Here is a 22,087-nt window from a genome sequence, read left to right as displayed (position 1 = left end):
TAACTACTCGACACTATTGTAGTCTTCCTTTAACCCCAAGTGTGTGCCTACGAAGAATCAACTTTTGTCCTCATTTAGGAGCGTTTTGTTGAATTGGTTTTTAAAAATAACAATAAATATTTTACCTTCTTGTCTTCCGTTTCGAGCTCAAGGCCTGTTTGACTCAGGTTTCTTTCGAATTCTTTTCGCCTTTCCTAAAGATAAAATAACTATTAATCTTGACAACATCATGTTGATAAACATACCCAAACTCTGTCCCATATCCAGCTCTAACGCCCTGCTATAAGGTTATGATGATGAAAGTTGTTGAAAAGGAATCTTGGGTAGTAGTGAATCCTAAAAAATATCTGCACGTCTCCCATTACCAGATCTGCTTTAGCTAGTGAGAGTATATAACTACTGCTGCGCTCTGGGAAGAGCCGGACGGGGGCACGGCCATCCTCGGCTGACCAGTTCCCATCTAGATTTTAAATTAATTTACTCCGATTCACGGTTTACCAATTAGCAAAAACGGTACCCTTCTCCCCAGCGCCAACAAAACAGGCCTACTTTATTCATGAGGATGAACAAGCAAGTTCCTAGCACCAGGCAACATAACAATTGAAAAATCAATTTTAAAGCAGTCACCTGAAAGTATCTTTACAATCGCACACTTCTCGCACAGGTTTATGCCAAATCACCCGTGTACCCTTAATGCTTCTCCTTCTATATTCTCCTTACGATCACCTCAGATTCAAATGGTGACCAAGATAAAAGGACCTCTTCTTCTGTGGACGACTACCTACACAGTATTTTTCAGGGTGGAATTCAGTGACATCACAGGTTCATACCACAGCACTAAGCCATAGTGCTTCCAACACATCTACAAATGAAGCTATGAGGAGCACCAAAACACGCAGACATCAACACTGCTAAACAAAAAAAATAAAAATACCATCACAAAAGGAATAATGGTGCGCAGGGTTAGATGTAAGGTCAGATACACAACTACAGCTAATCTGTAACCACTGAACCATAAGGCAGGAGGGGGAATAAAGCGGACTGCTAGTTTCTTTTTTTTTTTTTAAAATAACTGATTTCGTAAATGACTTCACCCATCAACTACCAGCTTTTTCTTTGTAATTTTTCTGGCAATGGCAAGTCAAAAAAAAGTTCATAAATAGGTAAAATTGCTCGTTTTTGTCAAGATTCTGAACACTTCATTTAAATTTTGTGAAACGTGTTCATAGGGTGCTAATATATATGCAAGATTTGTGTCTTGAAGTCTCCAGCAAAAAAAGGATTACATTTCTTTAATAAAATAAAGGGCGATGGGGATAGTTTGTTTTTTTCTATCACGCAACAAAAAAAATCAACTCTGCTGATGTTTAAGAATATATCAGAATTAGCGCAAATGACTTTTTGTAATTCAGAAGTGTGGTGGAAACAAATATTTGATTACGCTCAAACCATATACGTACACTAGGTGAAGACATTTACACACATCAACTTGTGTGCAGTAAAATCCTATTTCGGTGCAAATGTAATCCTTTCTAAAACGTGTCGTCTGTAATGGCAGTGCGCTACCACACAATGCACAGTCCACACTACTCCACTCTACTCTATGACCTTCCACTCTGTGCCACTGCACTCTACTCCCCTCCACAACACGCAATGCCACTCCACACTATGCCCCTCTACCACACTCCAATCTACCACACTCCAATCTACCCTACTACACTCTAACCCACTCCACTCTAAACTACGCCACCCAAATGTAACTACCCCACCTCAGTCTAACCCACCCCAATTTACTCACCCCCACCGCAATCTGCCGTACCCTACTCCAATCTACCCCACTCCAATCTACCCCGCTTCAATCTACCCCAACCCAGTCCATTTCAATCTCCTCCACTTTACCCCAATCTAACCCACTCCACTCTAATTTAATCTACGCCGCCCCAATCTACCACACTGATCTACCCAGCTCCCCACTCCAATCTAACCCACTCCAATCTACCTCAATTCCCCACTCCACTCAACCCCACTCCACTCCTACTCCACTCTACCTGATCCTACCCCATCCTACCTCATTCTACTCTTCCCCAATCTACATCACTCTAATCTACCCAACTCGCCACTAACTTTTATCCATGCTGAACAGTAGCCACACTGGTGAACAGAATGACTAAAACACATTGCAAAAGCTACTAGCTCTTGCATAGGCAAGACAAATTGGCTTTGCCAATGCTTGTCAGCTCTGTTGTGATCTTCATCCTTTCGATTTTTCTAATTTATGTGTATAATATACTTACTTACAGGGAATTTAACCAGCCCTCCATCAACGGACCGGTCATTGTGTCATTCACATTTTACTTCCGCCGTCTACAGCACAAAGCATAGGGCAATGGATCAATCCACTTCAGCCTTTCATTCATTAGCTCATTGTGAATTATGTCATCCTGCCCTTTCACAAGGAGCACATCCACACAAAGTAGTTTCTTTAGGTTCCAGAAACTACTATGACGTCTTGTTTTTGAGACCAAATAATTGTTTTAGCAATTTTTTTTTCTAGATTGAAGATGGCCTGTAATTTTCCCCAACAAAGTACTACGACCAAGTCAAAAGGCCTGCACCATCACCTCTATCATCAACAACAATCTTTTAAAATACTTGAACCCTTCAGCACTCTTGTTAATGGAGTGTGATATTAGCATGGTATTTGACAGAACCAGACTGGGGAAAAAAGTAAGAAAATTAAAAGCCCTGATGACATGGAGTAATCAAGTCTCTCCTGGCAACATTCAGACAACTCTTCTCACAAACCAAATACAAGTACTATAAAAATACAAATCAACAATACAACCAACAGAAACAAAATATCCTTCAAGACAATCCAGCACTGCATCAACCACCTGTTTGAGTCACCAAATCCACAACCCACAAACAAGTGGAATGCCATCAACCTTCGCTTCAGAGAAAACATATACGATATATATCAATACATCGAAAACATCATGGATGCTTCCACTCTAACACTCACCCATGCGTGCACATTCTACACTGCTCGTCCTTCAAACCCCTGGATCTGCAGACCTCACCAGCATCCTCATCTCCCTTAAAGCCACCACCTACGAAGACGGTATCTTACTCTTGTTCTTCATCAGAACCCTGTCCGAAGAGGTTCTCTCACCTCTATTCATCATCTCACTGCCTTCCTATTTTGAGGCACCTTTCCAGGTTCTCTCAAGACAGGCCTTAGCCTCCTGCTTCTTAAAACACTACACCCCGATGACCTCACTAAATTCTGGACCTTTACTCACCTACACTCTTTGACAATACAATTTATACAAAATCATATTCAAGTCAACAAAAACGATTTCCTGCATGACTTCTAATTAGTCTTGTGATCATCACACTGTAGCATGGAGACACCTACATCACAAAACATTGCAAATGCACTCCCGACCACAGATGTTGAATGCCCCCTGCCTCCTGATATTGCTGGCCTTCTCAGCTGCCTTCACCATTGTCAATCATCTCATCCTCATCCACCGTCAAGTCATTGCTGGGCTTCACTGGCAGCATCCTACTCCAGTTCTCCTCCTAACTATACAACCAAATCAGTTTGTTCACATGTGCATCTCAACGTCACCATAAGATCCCCATCACCTGCAGAGTCCTCCAGGGGCCAGCTGGTCCACTGTGATCTTCAAACTCTACATGAAGACCCTTGGGATTCTACTGACAGATTACAGAATCAGAACTCAACAATGCCTTGTTGACAGTTACACACATCTCTACTTGAATCTCCTCCACTCAACGCATCCAATGCTTCAAACAATGCATGCACCTTATCCAGATCTCGATGTCCAACACCTACCGGAAACTAAAGCCTACCAAAACAGAAATCCTGCTACTGTTCACAGACAACAAGAAACAGCTAGTCAAAATATGTCTCAAAGACATGTACCGTGACAGATCCAAAACCAAATCGTACTCTATGGCAATCCCAATGAATACTGAACTCACCCACAGTGGCAATATCGCCAAGAAAATCAAAACGGTCTGGTACTAGTGGTCTGTAGTGAAGACAGAGAAACCATTCCTCCCAAAAAGATTTCAGCAAAGCCATAGTTAAGCCCATGCATTTTAGTATTATTGCTACAAGCATTACTATTAAACACGATTAAGGCACAGTTTCTCATCCATGCTTCACAAAACGTTGCAAAAGACGGACACAGTCTTTAGTTTTACCCAAAAACCATGGTCTTCTTTTTGCAGGTTTGACCTTTAAGGAGGAGCTGTTAAGTATGGTATTGAAAATAAGGGCAGGGATGGAAGGAATGCCATATAAAGAAAATGTGGGCCTCCCCTCTTATCCACCATTGGGTCATGATGTCCAAGATGATCCCGGGGGTCAAAACCACTGACCCCTACTTTAGCTCAGCTAGCCCCGGGGACTAGCAATGAACAGGCTAGCAAGCAGAACTACAGAGCATGATATCTGTAGGTGATCAAAGAAAGGACCTCACAATAAGAATATGAATTATGTTTCTTGGATTTATAATAGGGACTAGGGAAGGTCAAATTAGGGTACAGAGTAGTGGACACAAAAATACTTAATTGCCCTTCGAAAGGTAATTAGAGATCCCAAAAAAGCCAGCCTTTGTCAGAAAAGTCCTTCCCATCGATCTGATCTCCAAACCCAGCAAAGCAACAACAACAAAAAAGTGGGATATGGAAGTGTGGATGAATAGGAAGAAAGAGCTTAGATTGTGATATACCGTGTAAAAGGTATGTCTGTCTAAGTAACAGTTCTATCTCTGTTTAGTTAAATCTTTTTTTTTTTTTTTTTTTTAAGTTGACCTTCATGGAGCTTTGTCTCTGCTCAAGCAAAATCTAGGCAAAGGTAAGACAGTGCCAGGATAACCCCCCACCCACTCTCGCCCCACCCCCAGGTGATAGATAGTACGCTCTACAAAAACACATAACCTGACCTATGAGAACTTCCTTCAGCATTTACCAAGGGAAACCAGAAGCACAGTTGCTAAGTCAGTGGTCTTTGTATCTTCTCATTTCTAAAGCAGTTTCACAGAATACAAAGGAAGTGTTAGATTGATTGAGGCACTGGGTGACTATCTTACTCTGAGACAAGTAGGTGTTCCTTAGGTTCATTTTCTAAGAGACTCCAATGTCATACTTGAAGTGGCAAAGCAGTGTAATCTCTACAGGCATTATAATAGGCCTCCCACATTACAGAATGATCATGTGCATGGACATGTTTGATACTCTAAGAATACAAATCTGTAGTAACATTCATACAAGTAAAGCACATTTACATTCACTATAGTAAAACCTTTACTAGTCTCCAATCAACACGGTCATTTTTGGGGTAAACTTATTTCTAGGTATTTAAAGTAAAGAGTTAGTAGTCATGAACAGATCCCAAATTTCAATTCAATTGATGCCTGATGTTTGATGCCTATATCGGTGGCACAATAAACTCAAAAAAATACATATTGCAGGTTGTGGTAATTAAGTACATGTATTTTAGTCGGGTCTGTTGGAAATCTCCTTTTAAATAAAAATATAAAGATGTAAAAAGCAAACAAACACAATTGTATTTTTCTAAAATGTTTGCACCCTTCAAATGTGAGTCAAGAAATCCGTTTTGTTTGATAATGTTTCTTTGATAACGGAATCGCCATATTGTGCAACTCGCATCCATGTGCCGGGTACTGTACTTTTGCGGTCATAGTGTGTTCCTGCTGAGTACTAGAAACAGTAACTAAGCAACATTATTTAATCAAGAGCGTTCTATCTTTAGACGACAGCAAATCTATGTATGGGCACATGAACTCTGGCACGTGACTGCCCTGCAGACACAGAAATGCCACTCCATGAACCAACCATGCTTTCACCCAGTGCTCAATTCCGAAAAGAACCTGCCGGGGCCCAAAGTTGTGGTCAAGCCCTGGGCTTGTGTTGTCGGATGCGGAATGCCAAGGCTGCCGGTTTTTGGTTCCAAGGCATGCCTCTTTCTTCCACCACCACACACTCCCTGTACCTTTATCTCACTCTTTATTTCTATCGGTTCTGCCTTTCTCTTTCCCTCCTCTGGAGTCTACAGTCCTGCTCCCTCAGAAGGAGTGCTGGTGGGCCCCACCTGAAGCTACTAGATCACACGAAGCCCTGCTTTCACCTACTGTAAAGGACTTCCAAGCAGGCCTTTGTTTTACTCCTGCATTAGGTTTTGAAAATACATTTGCTAAGTTTAGAAACTAAGAGTGAGTTCTAGGCATGGCTAGTCACGAAAGTAGGGAGGTGTACCAAACCATATAGAGAAAAAGAAATCAAAACAAGCACTTGCAATGCAACAGGTCTTGCATTTGGGAGAGTTAGCGGTATTGGCACTGTAAATGACAATTTCTTCTACATATGTGCTTTGGTTTGGAGTGTAGTGGATGAATGTGGTGTGGAGTGGAATTATGTGGGTTGTATTGGAACGGTTAGTTGTAGAATTGTGTGGGGTGGAACTTTGTGGTGTTAGAGTTGTAGGTTCGAATTAGTGGCAGGAGTAGGGTTGGGTTTAAGGTTTGGGTTAAAGGTGAAAAAAAGGATTAGGTGAGGCACCGGAGCAGGTCTTTCTTGAGGGTGAAGGTTAGGATTAGGGTGAGTGATACGTCTGATTTAAGAGTGAAAGTTGGGGTTACTGTGATGGATAGAAGCAAGGTTAGCAAGAAGGTCTGGGTTAAGGTGAAAGTGATGGTTATGGAAAGAAATCAGATCAGGATTAAGGGTGAGGGTTCGGGCTAGAGGAGGTTTGGGTCTGGGTTAAGGGAGAAAGCTAAGGTTAGATGAGGGATAGCAGCAGGCTTAGACACAAGGCCTGGGTTAACGACTGATTTCGGTCCAGGGAGAGAGTTCGAGTTATTTAAACGGCAGGACACAGTTAAGATTAGGGTGAGGGTTAGTGCTAGTTAAGGCTCAGAGAGCAAGTGAGAGAAATGAAAGAAAAAAATCATTACAAAGAAAAGTACATTCAAAACAAATGATCTGAACTGGATGTACATGTCGAAGATTAGCAATTTCGATGCATTTGCAAAATAATATTTGGATAAGTAAATGTTATTTTGAGTAATTGACTTAAACTGTTCACCTAGTTCTGGCGCCAGATCAACGCAGCAAGGGCATGGTGGGTGACAGGTAAGGGAGTGGGTACCACCCATGACCACAGATGGGCGCTACATGTGACTGTAGGCGCTGTGATGTTATGCCTGTGTGTAGAGACTTGTCAGTCACTGCACAATGCTCGCGGAGCCCTGTAAGGCTCGCTGGATGACAGTAGAGGCACCACAGTGCCGGAGGATGGGAGCCCAGGCAGGTCCAATAAGAAGCGGTCTCGGCGGCTCTTGATCTCATCACTGCACATATGCATTACTCATAGGGAATGAGGTAATGCCCTGCACAGTCCGGAGAGCCGGCCCTCTGCTCCAAGTGCTGCGCGCGCTGCTCTCCGGTGACGACATCAAGTCCTCCTCAATCCAAACCTAATTACGAAAAACTGAATCTGGCAAGATGGAGCGCCAGAAGCGAGCAAGCAGTCCGGGAAAAGGTCGAGAGGGAGGGTGAGAAGCGGGCAGCGCTAGGACCCCGCGAGTGGCGTGCACAAAGCTGCAAAAAAGGAAATAGAAAATAATAGAAACAAACCCACCAGATTCCCTGCGTGAGCGTCATGGGACTGCAGAAGCAACTTTCATTGAAGTATATTTTCCCGCCCCAGAAGCGTACGTGTTACTTAATTGAGCTGCTAATCTGGCAGCATGGACAAAACCAATATCTAACTAATTAAAAATAATTTAAAGTGATTAAAAGACGGGCACTTTTATGGAGCTGCAGTGTAATCAGCGCTAAGCGTGAGCAGTAAAGGAAGGGCAAAGGAAGGGCTGTTTTCAGACATCCTTTGTTCGTCTGCCCTGGGCTTCTGAGTAATGTTGCAAATTAATGCCGTCTTTTACGGGTTACAGAACAGGACCCCTAATTTAGTCCATTATAAGCTGGCTCGCAGGGGCAGGGCACATATAACAGCAAAGGGAGGAAGGGGGGGCTCTGGCAGCGACGGTAGCCTCCCCAGAGCTGTGGCGGAGTTACAGGGCGATCTGGATGCAGACGGGTACAGTAAGGGTACCTCTGCGACAGGCGGTACAGTAAGGGTACCCCTGTCCGGCACAGTAAGGGTGCCCGAGCCAAGGTCCAGGAGCCGAAGGGGGTTCTGGGAAGACCGCGACGGCGCCCCGTTAGTCCTTCGGGCGGTTGGGGGGCCTGACCAACCGGGGGTGTGCCACAACACGCTCCGCCCCTGTCGGAAGGGGCGGGAGTAGGAGACAGATCACGTGACCCAGTGGATGATCTGTAAATAATTATGTGCCACACTGCCGGGCATCGACCCACCGTGTGTGCTGGCTCACCAGGCGGGCGGAGCAGCAAGGGGCTGCCTGCCCTGGATCGCCCGTAAGATAACCCAATTTTATTATCATACTATGTTGTATGAAATAAACCTGCAGCAGTTCTTCACCCACAAATAAAGTGTCAGTGTAATCATTGGGTGACGTCTGTGTATGCGTGTTGACTGAAGCGGATGACGGTGTGGTCACTATGCCGCTGCCCACGTCCCAAGCAGTGGGACATCAGCAGGGCAGCACTCTAGTGGCCGCCCGTCGGAGCCTTCCCCCTGCTGCCTCGCGAGCGAGGCTACGCCCACAAAGGTTATGACCCCCCCAATAGTGTGGAGCTGGAGGCGGGCCGTTGGGGGCGGGGGGCGAGGCTTGCCCCCTCTACTTAGGAGGCCCTCTCGCCCAGTTCCTCCTCTGTTCCCTGCGCGCCGCTCCAGCCTGGACACGCGTTATCCCACCCTTTCCACTTACCCCACGTGGCAGGCACAGCGCGTTATTGGAATGTTTTAATGTTTTCTTTTGCGTTGCAGGCGGAGTTGCAGGGCGATCTGGATGCAGACGGGTACAGTAAGGGTACCTCTGCGACAGGCGGTACAGTAAGGGTACCCCTGTCCGGCACAGTAAGGGTGCCCGAGCCAAGGTCCAGGAGCCGAAGGGGGTTCTGGGAAGACCGCGACAGCGCCCCGTTAGTCCTTCGGGCGGTTGGGGGGCCTGACCAACCGGGGGTGTGCCACAACACGCTCCGCCCCTGTCGGAAGGGGCGGGAGTAGGAGACAGATCACGTGACCCAGTGGATGATCTGTAAATAATTATGTGCCACACTGCCGGGCATCGACCCACCGTGTGTGCTGGCTCACCAGGCGGGCGGAGCAGCAAGGGGCTGCCTGCCCTGGATCGCCCGTAAGATAACCCAATTTTATTATCATACTATGTTGTATGAAATAAACCTGCAGCAGTTCTTCACCCACAAATAAAGTGTCAGTGTAATCATTGGGTGACGTCTGTGTATGCGTGTTGACTGAAGCGGATGACGGTGTGGTCACTACAAGTCCTCCTCAATCCAAACCTAATTACGAAAAACTGAATCTGGCAAGATGGAGCGCCAGAGGAGAGCAAGCAATCCGGGAAAAGGTCGAGAGGGAGGGTGAGAATCGGGCAGCGCTAGGACCCCGAGAGTGGCGTGCACAAAGCTGCAAAAAAGGAAATAGAAAATAATAGAAACAAACCCACCAGATTCCCTGCGTGAGCGTCATGGGACTGCAGAAGCAACTTTCATTGAAGTATATTTTCCCGCCCCAGAAGCGTACGTGTTACTTAATTGAGCTGCTAATCTGGCAGCATGGACAAAACCAATATCTAACTAATTAAAAATAATTTAAATTGATTAAAAGACGGGCACTTTTATGGAGCTGATGTGTAATCAGCGCTAAGCGTGAGCAGTAAAGGAAGGGCAAAGGAAGGGCTGTTCTCTCCAACGAGCAGCGCATGAGACTTCTGAGCGCTGTGTGGGTGGTATTTGCACTGGAAAAAGAACAAGCATTGGCATATCCAATAGGTCTCGCTTTTGGGACCTTATACGTGTTTAGCCATGCAACACTTGATGTTGTTTAATCAAGGATATTGTGCTGGATAACTAAACACTTATAATGTCCCAAAGGCGAGACCTATCGGCTATGCATTGGGGGGGGCCTTATAAGTGTTTAGGTAGAGCTATTGATTTTGCCAATGTGCAGTAGCGAAGTGTGGCTGCTGTGCAGCATGATGAAAAGTTGTAATTGAAAAGTGTAAGAAGCAATGAGTGATGCTGTGGTGTCATTGAGTGATGCTGTGGTGTCATTGAGTGATGCTGTGGTGTCATTGAGTGATGCTGTGGTGTCATTGAGTGATGCTGTGGTGTCATTGAGTGATGCTGTGGTGTCATTGAGTGATGCTGTGGTGTCATTGAGTGATGCTGTGGTGTCATTGAGTGATGCTGCTGTGGTGTCATTGAGTGATGCTGCTGTGGTGTCATTGAGTGATGCTGCTGTGGCGCTGCAGAGTGATGCTGTGGCGCTGCAGAGTGATGCTGTGGCGCTGCAGAGTGATGCTGTGGCGCTGCAGAGTGATGCTGTGGCGCTGCAGAGTGATGCTGTGGCGCTGCAGAGTGATGCTGTGGCGCTGCAGAGTGATGCTGTGGCGCTGCAGAGTGATGCTGTGGCGCTGCAGAGTGATGCTGTGGCGCTGCCGAGTGATGCTGTGGCGCTGCCGAGTGATGCTGTGGCGCTGCCGAGTGATGCTGTGGCGCTGCCGAGTGATGCTGTGGCGCTGCCGAGTGATGCTGTGGCGCTGCAGAGTGATGCTGTGGTAGCATATAGTGATGGTGTGGTCGTACTGATGCTGTGGAATTCCTGAGTGATGCTGTGGTGAAGGTGAGTTATGCTATGGTGGTGTTGAGTGATGCTGTGGTGGTGCGGACTGATGCTGTGGTGGTGCGGAGTGATGCTGTGGTGGACCGGAGTAATTGCGGCTGGCGAGTGGCAGGTTACTTTTATTGCAGGAGTATGCAGCAAAAATGCTCGTTAGTTTGGAGTGCTAAAATGTAATATGCGAGAAAGTTATTTAAAAAGTATTGTGTGTGTGAAGGAAGATTGTATGGTTGAATGGCGGAGTAGGGATAAGGAAGAGTGGGGGGTGCAAAAGAGGTAAGAGCGGCAACTTGTTGATAGTAAAATTATGAAAGGCTAAAGGAATGGGAGTGGATTTGTTGAGGGGAAAAGAAGAATTGTTTTGTGGTAATGTTTTGATTTGTTCTGCATTCCGTCCATCATTTGTGTGTCTTTTGCTATTTCGGAAGAGAAAGCTCGAAGCATAGCATGGAACCTGCTAAGTAAATTATAAACCTCAACTAATTACAACTAAATCATGTGAGGCTCTCGTGCTACCACCTCCATCACATTTTTATCCACCACACTACAAGACAAGATAAAAGCATCTCTGTGGTCATTCAGTTAAGACACCAAGGATGACAACAAATACAACACTCTGGACCAACCATGCACACCTCAATGGTGTAGGGCCGCACCTGCGAAAATTTGCCCCAAAACGATATACGAAAAACTATATAAATGCTAAACACTACAATACTAATGTGTCCAGTTTCAAATGTAGCATAAGACTATACCCTCACACAAACTTCCTTCGCGCTGACCTTTAGTCCCCCCCCCAAGTGCCTGCATGCTTGCTGGCCTGTGTGCAGTGGATGCCTGTGTGCTTGCTGGCCTGTGTGCACTGCTGCCTGCGTGCTTGCTGGTCTGTGTACACTGATGCCTGCGTGCTTGCTGGCCTGTGTGCACTGATGCCTGCTAGCTGATTGGCCTGTGTCATGCCTGCTAGCTTGCTGGCCTGCGTCCTTGGGCGTTTGTCTGATAGACTTCTTGAAATCGGGTGCGCTTCGCTTGCGCATGCTCAGTGCATCCATGTGTCTGTCCTCTGGACCTGGTGTGAGGGGTCGGGAACTCAGAGAGAGGTCCGACAGCCAACCAGCCCCTGTTGCCCATGGTCCTGCCAGGCTCCACAAAGACCCTTTGTGTGCCAGCGGCCCTGCGTCGCACACAGGGCGGCTTCTGCCCAGGTACACAGACTCCACCTGAAGACAGAGTGCACAGGCCTGGCATGGGGGCCTCGACTTAAAGGGGTGTTGTGTGGGAGCTCCCAGAGGAGGGCAGGCCGAGGGAAGGGAGAGAGAGTGTGGAGAGCAGGCTGAGGAGAGAGCGGGAGGGTGGAGGGCAGGCTGAGGAGAAGGATGGGTAAGCTGAGCAGGAGGATGGTCAAGCCAAGGACAGAGCAGTAGCGTTGGCAGGCCAAGAAGAGAGGTGGGTAGGCCGAGGAGAGTGGGTGGGCAGGCCGAGGAGAGAGCAGGAGGATGGGCAGGCCGAGGAAAGAGCAGGGGGCATGGGCAGGCCAACGAGAGGTGGGCAGGCCAAGGAGAGAGGGTGAGCAGGCCGCCGAGGAGAGAGGGTGAGCAGGCCGCCGAGGAGAGAGGGTGAGCAGGCCGCCGAGGAGAGAGGGTGAGCAGGCCGCCGAGGAGAGAGGGTGAGCAGGCCGCCGAGGAGAGAGGGTGAGCAGGCCGCCGAGGAGAGAGGGTGAGCAGGCAGTGGAGAGAGGGTGAGCAGGCCGTGGAGAGAGGGTAGGCCGTGGAGAGAGGGTAGGCCGTGGAGAGAGCAGGAGGGTGGGCAGGCCGTGGAGAGAGGTGGAGGGTGAGGGAAGGCTGTGAGGAGACAGCAAGGCGGCATGCTTAGGAGGGAACAGAATGCAGGCCAGGCTGAGAAGAGCAGGTAAGGGGCAGGCATGGGACAGGAAATACAGAGTCAGAGGAGCTGGGCCGCGCAGGGCTGCCATGGCCAACACACTTGAATCTGCTTGTCCATTTGCTACTGAAAAGGGCAAGTACCGACAAACATGCATTAAAATAAGTATCACAGGCCCTGGGTACCACAGGATGCTGGAGGGGGAGTGGGGGGGGTGGGGGGTCTGCGGTCTGGAGGGTCTGCGGTGTCTTACCCGGATGCTGTCAGTGCCTCGGTTGTCGTCCATATTGCCCAGACTAAAGAAGCATTGGCCGCGCGGCGGTGAAACTGACGCGGCTGTGAAAGTGCAACTGATCAACATCGCGATCTCGCGTTGTTGCCTTCCGTAGATTTATGGCCCTTCAGATCTGGACAATTTCACGCACTGGAAGAAAAGGATAGTGAGCGGCCGGCCGCGAGGCTGCAAAAGTGATCACAGGGAGGGGGAGGGAATTGAAAATGATTGACGCAAGTGGTGCGCGCGATGATAAAAGTGAAGGCGAAACCTACAAAAAGCATTGGAGAGGTGGAGCAAGGCGCACGCGCTTGTGCGCTTAACTGCAAGCTGGTGGCCAGCAAAATCCTTTGGTAGCACTTTAAAAAACCGCTTACTAAATGTCTCGCAGAGCAGCGCATGCGCTGGCTCAGGGGAGACCTAAAACTGGTTTGAAGTGATGGTAGAAGAGGAAGGCGCACCTGACCTTTATGGCTGGTAACAGCGATAAAGGGAGTAGTTTGCAGAGATGTTGTGTGCGCATGGGGTTTGGGTGGCTGCAGTTATTCGGATGCTGTTCAAGTGGTACAGAGGCAGTGCAAAGTGAATGCATAGGAGCTGAAATGTAGCGGTACCCGGGTGCAAGGAGTGCCACAGCTGACGCCGCACAGTGGTGGTCGCTGGCAGTATGTGCATTGCACTTAGGCCACATGTGGCACACGGCTGTACCAGCATGGGGCTGGCTGCACAGCGGTTGCACATGAGGTGGATATGAGCGTACAGAAGAGTACGTGGAGTTACATTTTCACAGTGTGTGCTCAGGGGTACTACATGTGGCTGCAGCTGCGTTCGTAATAGTGTGGACAAGGAAATGAAAGTCACTGCTTTGAAATAAGGAGCGAAAGATATGTAAAGAGAAAAGTCAACTATAACGACCGCTAGGACCCTGCATTTTACGACCAGCTTCTATTACACAAAACAAGCTTTGTATGTTTCAACTAAAAGGTATGCATGAAGAGAATTTAAAACTACGCTTTGATTTCCTCTGTAAATCACATATGGAAGATTAGACACTAGTCCTGTGCAAAATAGTTTGTGGTCAGGCAAATTATGCAAAATTCAATGCAAATATCGTAAAAAGCACTTAGTTGTGTATTAAATGAAAATTAAACAAGAGAGCACATCTTGTGTTGAAATGTTATCTGCGATACTACCAAAGGTACTGGGTTTGGCAGAAAATGTCTGTTATGATAGGATTTTTGCAAGACATATTTTTGTCGAATATGCCCCCGGAGAAAAAAAAAAAAAGGTACACAAAATGAAGTATTGGAGTAATTTTCATAATTTAAGTAAAGCGAAATAAAGCAAATTACACAAGCACAATGAAATATCTTGGATGAGCCTCCATAGTACATTCAGATAAATGTAGAGCAAAGTTAGTAGAAGGGATAGTTGTGGGCGATTAGTATATTGCTGAATCAATAGTTTTTATAAAGTTGTCTAAGCCTAATCTTTTGCATGGTAGGGAAAGCGAGGCAAAGTGAGACACAATCATTTGCCCTAAAACACACAAATTTGGTCAATCAGCAAAGCCCATGATTCAGACTCTTGACTGATGAGTTTAATTCAGTAACTTTGCCTACATTCTTTTTGTACAAGCTAATAATAAGCATTACAAAGATCTCCAAAAGTCTTTCAGGATGTGTGCTCATTAATCAGAAGTCAGACATTAACATCTGAAAGATTTCGTCCACATCCTACATATTTGATAGAGACAGCCAAGACGTGTTTCGTTGCTAGACTTCTTCACGGCTGATTACGTTACGTAAATTACAAATTTGAAATTCCACCAAAAGGCTACAAACATAAAAACAATCTACTACATATTGGAATAATCCTATATTCACAGTGTTCCAAGCCGATTGTTAAAATCTGCACTTGGTATGCCCTACCACCCCCTTCCCCTCCACCTCGTGGTATATGCCAATCTGTAGTGTGTTGAACATTCCACAGCTGACTCCAGCTGCCTGGAACCTGTGATGGTGAAGGAACGAATGAAGAAGACTCTTCACTTACCATTCTGCGTCTTCGTATTTGTAACACTGGCTATGAACAACCGTGTGGGGACGGTTCACCATCACCCCTAATACGTGATCCAGTGACACCTGGTACATACAATCCTGGTACTGGGAAATAGTGAGTGCTTCTTTACCTCAACCCGTGGCAGTTTTGGATTATCGTCTGTACCCAGATGTCTGCCTGTGTCACTGAGAAACTTGCTGTTGTGGGACTGTCACAGAGGAGAAATTTAGAGCTGTGCGACTACGTGAGAGAGTCCATGAAGGAAATAAGTCCTGTGTGGCTATGAGGACATCTTGCTTTTTGAAAGCATATGAATTATATGCAATTCTCCTCGATTTGAGACTGTCGACTGCAAAGGGATTTACCTTTTCTGCGTGCCGATGTGTGAGGAGAAAAGTGCACCGCCGTTGTGAAGCACACGCTGTGACGGAGTGAGACGTACAGCTGTGTGGGGTTTAAGCTGAAATTCTCTTGAATGGCAATCGGTGAGGCGTACAGCTGCATGGTGTGTAAACCACTTTCCCTGAAGTGGCTTGTTTGCGGGACGTCCCTGTCTTGTCCGCTGACCGCTGTGAAAGAGAGCATATTGCCGGCACTCAGGGATCGAAGCATACGGCGGCGGGGAGTGGATGCTAAACTCCTCATATCAAGCCCTGGTTGGTTAGCATAGCGTCAGGAGTGGGCTGGCCGCAGCACCACAGTACACCATAGGGTAGAAGATTACCGGCATTGAAGAAGGAACAGGTCTCCGCTGGGAGCTTTGCCTCTTCGATATTCCGGCAGGCTCCGGCGCTCATTCTTTCTACACGCATGGTCTTCTGACTTCCACCACAGCAGCTTCCTGGGGCGGGGCAAGGACGGCCTCCGTAGGCGTTCCTGAGAAGAGGCTAGTTGTATTAACCCTTTGGCCGCTTCAGCGCGTCGTCAAGCCCTACACTTCTGTTTCTGCATTCTTCACGCTGACAGGCACAGCTTAAACTGCAGTCTATCATTTTGTCAAGTTCTTAGCCCCATTAAAGTACGTTTCACTGATTACTTTCCCCACATGCCCGTCTCTGTTTCTTACACGCTGACAGGCACAGATGACACTGTACTGTATTTGGTTGTGAAAACCCAGCTTCCACTGCTGTTTACCCGCCTGCCTCAAGCTGACAGGCACAGCTTCGTGAGAAGGATCTTATTTTCACTGTGGAGCTCATCCCTCACCACCGCTCCCACCTCACGCTGACGGGCACAGCTTGTGCTTGCATACCATCGCTGTGTGGGAGCCTAGTGCCGCAGTAAGCAACCCAGTGTTCGTGTTTACGGATTTTCCCACATTGTATTCCCACTTCAGACTGGCAAGGCATTGTTAAAATGGCCACTACAAATATGTCTCAACCACTCCCTTTCCTCAATGAAGTGGGGAAGCCCCTTTTACCGTGGAAACAATGGTTTGGGTTGATGGAGACATACTTAATTGCAATTGGTGAGGAGAGATTCTCGTCCCTACGTAAACTACATACACTACTTCATAACTTGGGGATTGAAGGGCGCAAAACCTACGATAACATTTTTGCATCTGAAGATAGCGACGATGATAATGTATATTTAGTCGCAGTCAACATGCTAGAAAAGCATTTCGATATAACTATTAATGTTGTGTTAGAAAGACACAAGTTCTTTTCTAGGGTACAGGGCAACAGTGAGAAAGTTAAAACTTACATTGCGGCTTCGAAGGGTCTGGCAAACTTGTGCGAGTTTGAAGCCTTACAAGATTGTCTCATTAGAGACCAGTTGGTCAGGTGCACCAACATCACCAAAATACAGCAGCGACTCTTGGTGGCCAACCCAGATCTCAAATAGGCCATAGAAATAGCAGTTGGTACATTGGTACAGAGCACACTGCAGATTTCATGGTAGCAATGAAGGAGGATGGAGACAAACACGCAGAGGTTAATTTAATAAGTAAACAAGAGGTTACCAAGGAGAACAAGAGTAAGGTTCACAATGTTCTTCCCGCAGGCACCAAGCTAAAATGTTACAGATGCGGCAGCCCCAGTCATCTGGCCAACTATGTAGGGTGCCAAGCCAGATCAGTTACGTGTCACAAATGCGGAAGAAGGAGTCACCTGGCCAGGGTAAGAGATGAGATCAACGTTCTAAAGCCGTACTGTCTATCCAACAAGAATCTCCTCAAACCAAACATGTGTTTCAACTGCAAAGCTCAGATAAAACTACTGATTTCCCGTCTTTTACCATTACTTTGGATAAGAGAGAGGTGACCTTCTTTGCTGATTCTTGCTCATCCTATACTTTGGTGGAAGCGGAGATGTTCACTAAACTGTTTCCCTCGTGGCAACAGGACATACAGCCTCCAGACATTCACCCAGGGGGTTATAATGGGGACCCCATACCCTTGATAGGTATGACTACCATGAACATAGGGTTCAAAAGGAGGAGTACTGTTGGTAAAACCTACATCACACAGAAGGGATCCAACTCGTTGGGGTGGAAGCACCAAAGGGAACTGAATATCAAATTAAACCCTAATAGTCCTGACCAAATTTTCTTAGTGGACCTGTCAGCGGGGGGCACAGAGGTTTGTAATGACTTCCCTAAAGTCTTTACTGATAAGTTAAGGCTACTGAAAAACTACTAACACTCCATCAAGCTTAAAACCAACGCTAGACCAGTGGCTCACTAAGTCAGGCCCATACCACACATGATGCAAACACCCCTCCAAGCAGAGTTAGACAGACTTTTGTCACATGGGGTAATTGAGCCCATAGAAAGCTCACAGTGTTTGGCCATCATCGTTCTAACGACCAAGGCGTCCAGCAAGGAGATCAGATTAGGTGTTGACCTGAGGGCTTTAAACGAAAACATCTGGGTGGACAGGCATCCCTTGCCACGTATACATGAGGTCCTTACCCTTACCAAAGGTGCCAGTTGTTTCAGTGTGCTAGACCTCTCATCTGCCTTCCACCAGGTAGAGCTACACCCTGACTCCCGCCACTTAACCTCGTTCATAACTCCTCTTGGGGCGTTTCAGCACATTCGCATGCCCTTTTGGTTGGCTTCAGCAGCGGCTGCCTTCCAGAGAATCATGCAACACCTACTGAAGAGTCTCCCATGTACCCTGTGTTTCCAGGATGATATTCTCATTTATGGGAAAGATTTGGAAGAGCATATTACCATTTTGAGGAGTATGTTGGCCAAACTTGAGGAAGCAGGCCGGACCTTGAAGAAGAACAAGTGTCACATAGGGGTGGGATCCGTAGAATACCTAGGCCACATGATTTCTCAAGATGGAATTAAGCCCAAGATTGACCTGGTTGATGCCATCCAGAATACAGCTGCCTCAACTTGCGTTGAGGACCTTAAATCATTCTTAGGGTTATCAGAGTATTATGCTAGGTTTGTCCGTAACTATGCCAGTATTGTGGAGCCATTGAGGGTATTACTCAAAGCGAGGACCCCTTTTGTGTGGAACAAGGATTGTCAGGCGGCATTCGTCACAGTGAAGGAGAGCATCGCATCTGCCCCATCGTTGGGCAGATTTGACCCCACCAAAAGCACTGTGCTTTGCACTGATGCCAGTAATAAAGGTTTGGGTGCCAGTCTCACCCAGGTTGTCAACGGCAAGGAGTAAGTGGTTGCCTTTGCTTCTCGTGCCCTCAAAGGAGCAGAAGCTAATTACTCCGTGATGGAAAAAGAGGCACTTGCATGTGCCTGGGTCATCAAACATTTGCTTTTCTTCTGGTGAGGTATTCCTTTCATTGTGAAGAATGATCACAAGCCCCTCATGTATGAGTTCACCACAAAAGGGTCAGAGAAAACCACACCAAGGGTCGCAAGATGGATCCTGGGACTGGAGGGGTACAATTTCATTGTCAAATATATGCCAGGTTCACAAAATGTGGTAGCGGATATTCTTTCTCGCTCACCATCGGAGGCTGATGACTCTGCAACTTTGGTCGAATCTGATGAAGTGATACTTAAACTGACTTGCCTTAATAAAGAGGAATGGGATGAGTTCTTGCATACTAATGAGGAAATGAAGGTCCTGAAATGTTTCATAGTTAATGGGTGGCCTAATGAGAAAAGTGAGGCTGCTACACCATTGAGAGGGTACTGGGATGTAAAGCGTGAGTTAAACATTCAAGACGGGGCTAGAAAATTGTTCCACCGGTAAAACTAAGACAAAAAATTGTGGACCTAGCCCATATCGGTCACTTGGGGCGTAGCCTTACAAAAAATAAGCTTAGACTGGACTACTGGTGGCCGGGGATGGATGCTATGGCTGAGCACTCCGTAAGGGACTGTCTAGAGTGTAGCCGCTCGGACAAAATACATCAGGCCTGGAAACCCCCTTTGTCCCCGGTGGTGGTGCCAGATAGTCCATGGTCCAAACTAGCCCTAGACATCATTGGCCCCCCTCAACCTTAAAACCTTAAATGAACGGTTCATACAGGTCATGGTGGACTAGCACACTCGCTGGGTGGTTTACAAGTGTGTGCACCAGATAAACACAATGGTACTCATCCACTTTCTGAGGGACGTATTCTTTGAGGAGGGTGTCCCGGACATCCTGGTAACTGACAATGGGGTACAATTTACATCAGAAAATATGTCAGATTTTCAAATGGAAATGGGTATTACTCATCACAAAACGGCTCTATATTGTCCCCGTGCCACGGGTTAGTGGAACGCATGAATAGCTTAGTAAATGAGTGTCTACAGTGAGCAGAGATCTTCGGAATCTCGGCGAAAGATGCCTTACAAGATACATTTTGGGCCTGTCGTTCAACCCCTAATTTGGTCACAGGGGTTTCCCCTTTTAGCTCCTTGAAGTGTAGAGTCCCCAAAACCAGACTCTCACCTTCTTTGCGAAGACAGAACACCTGTGTAGTTAATCGTGATGGGATTAACAAAAGAGTAGCTGATCATCAATCCAAGTACAAAAAGAGTTATGATGTAACGAAACATGTTAAAGCTCGTACATTCAGAGAAGGTGATTGGGTTCGCGCAGACCTTCCCAAACCAAGCAGAAGGGAGGCTACAAGGTTCTCAGAACCCATTAAAGTAATGAAAGTGGGCACAAATGTAGTACAACTTGCAAATGGGCAAACATGGAGCATGGACAGCATTATCCCTCATAGGCAAGATTTGGTTCCTCATGTCAATGCCCAAGGGGGTGAGAGGGATGATATTGCTCCTAGGAGATCCCAAAGATCCAGGCCCACGCCTAGGTAGACAAAGACTATTGTACTACATACAAGATTTATTCTGTGTTCTATTGCTCTTCTGTCCACTGTGTTCTCTTTTAAAGTTGTAGTCCACGTATGGGCTAAAATGTATTTTTCCACACTTTGTGGGTTGTACTGTATTGCAATGTATCCCCTGGCTCACCCCCTCCTTCCTTTCCCTTTCCTTTCCTATGTACGAGATGTGTTATAATCTGCACTTGGTATGCCCCGCCACCCCCTTCCCCTCTTGGTATATGCCAATATGAAGTGTGTTGAACATTCCACAGCTGACTGGAACCTGTGATGGTGAAGGAACGAATAAAGAAGACTCTTCACTTACCATTCTGCGTCTTCGTATTTGTAACACCTATTCATATATAATATATCATGATAGGAAACAACCAACTCCAGTTATGATTCTAAATAAGGAAAAAATGCAGTCCTCCAAGTATATTGCAAAAGATAAATTCAGTCTGTGCTGCCCGAATCCACATCCAAACAGAATGGAGAGAACTTGCAGTAGCCTAGGCAACTTCAGCACACTGTGAATAAAGGACTATTCCAACATATAGTAGACAGTCATTTTCTATCCTATTTGTGAATCCAGCCATTTTCTATATTCTACCAGTGGGTGACCCGATGCTCACCTGGGAAACTGATAATCCAGGCGTTGTTGGGGCCTGTGGAGTCAGCCCCAAGACCCCTGTGGCCAAGGAGGTTCCCCAGTCTATGCCCACTGTGGCGCTGGCAGGAGCCAGCACGGTTATCTCTTGCTCCCGCCAGGGCGGTCGCAGCTGATTTCCTTGCTCCCACCCAGGCAGGACCAAAAAGAAATGTTTTCTGCCTGGGAGAGTGTAGGTAGGGTATGCCTATATTCTACCGGGCAGGAAACAGAAGTATCTGGGAGGGATCCGCCGGACACTTCTTAGATCAGGCCTGAGGGATGGGTCCCCCTGGGCAGATCTATGGCTCAGGGATGGAGGACGTGCACCCCTCTAATGTTAAATAAACAGCTCAGGTAAAGTTGGTTTCCTAGGACCTTGCTTTCTCCCAATTCAGTCATTTTGGATGTACCCGTGTCTGATTTTCCTATGCAAACATGAATTTGGAAAAGCTCTCCCTCCCCCCTTTATCAGCCTCCGTTTGATGGATCCCCTCAAAACATTTGAGGAAGTGCCAGAGGTGAAAAAAATAATATGAAAGTTTTGGGAAGATTCATTTAATGGCGTGAAATATATATAGCATTTACTGATTTTGGTTTTCATGGCGGTTGTGTAGGTTGTGGGATTCTATGTTTTTTTTAGTTTTAATTTGTAACCCTATCCAATAAGAGTTTTCGAACCATTGGAGACTTATGTGCCTTTGTTTAACCACTTCTGTGCCTGGGAAACCAAAAGGTGGCTTAAGACATGTCCAAGAGTCCTTGTGCTGAGGTTCAACTCACCATGAGTTTGGGATTGTGCGGAGGTTCAACTCACCATGAGTTTGGGATAACAAAACTGAGAGCCTCACTGTGGATCCATAAAACTTGCCTCTGGGTCAGCTGACGTGCACGAGGTCCTAAGGTTCCAAAACCTCTCTATCTGTTCCATAAAGTCAGTAACAAAAACATTTATTTATTTATTTACATTTTGACCTCAAGGAGAGTGTCTTACATCCGAGCCAAGGACTTGGAAGGATGCTATACCTGCCCACTTGCGGCTTGTTCAGGTGGTTCCTTTTTATGTAGCCGTTGTTTGGCATATATATAGACTGAGAATATTGAGATATTGCACAATATTTGGTTCCTTGTGACACCAA

At 46.6% G+C, this 22,087-nt stretch overlaps 1 protein-coding gene across 11 annotated transcripts in view; it reads right to left on the bottom strand.

The window, feature by feature from the left end:
- ANO5 (anoctamin 5) overlaps positions 1-22,087 on the bottom strand; it is a 323,731-nt gene that overhangs the window by 160,695 nt on the left and 140,949 nt on the right. For all 11 annotated transcript variants that reach the window (XM_085643617.1, XM_085643615.1, XM_085643607.1 and 8 more), the window contains one exon: positions 126-194. In XM_085643617.1, the coding sequence (XP_085499743.1) occupies positions 126-194 (69 nt within the window). The remainder of the gene's footprint in view (positions 1-125; positions 195-22,087) is intronic.

This window comes from Triturus cristatus, chromosome 3_1, assembly GCF_964204655.1.
Source record: "Triturus cristatus chromosome 3_1, aTriCri1.1, whole genome shotgun sequence".
Classification (NCBI taxonomy): Eukaryota; Metazoa; Chordata; class Amphibia; order Caudata; family Salamandridae; genus Triturus; species Triturus cristatus.
This window is presented reverse-complemented; position numbering and strand designations above follow the sequence as displayed.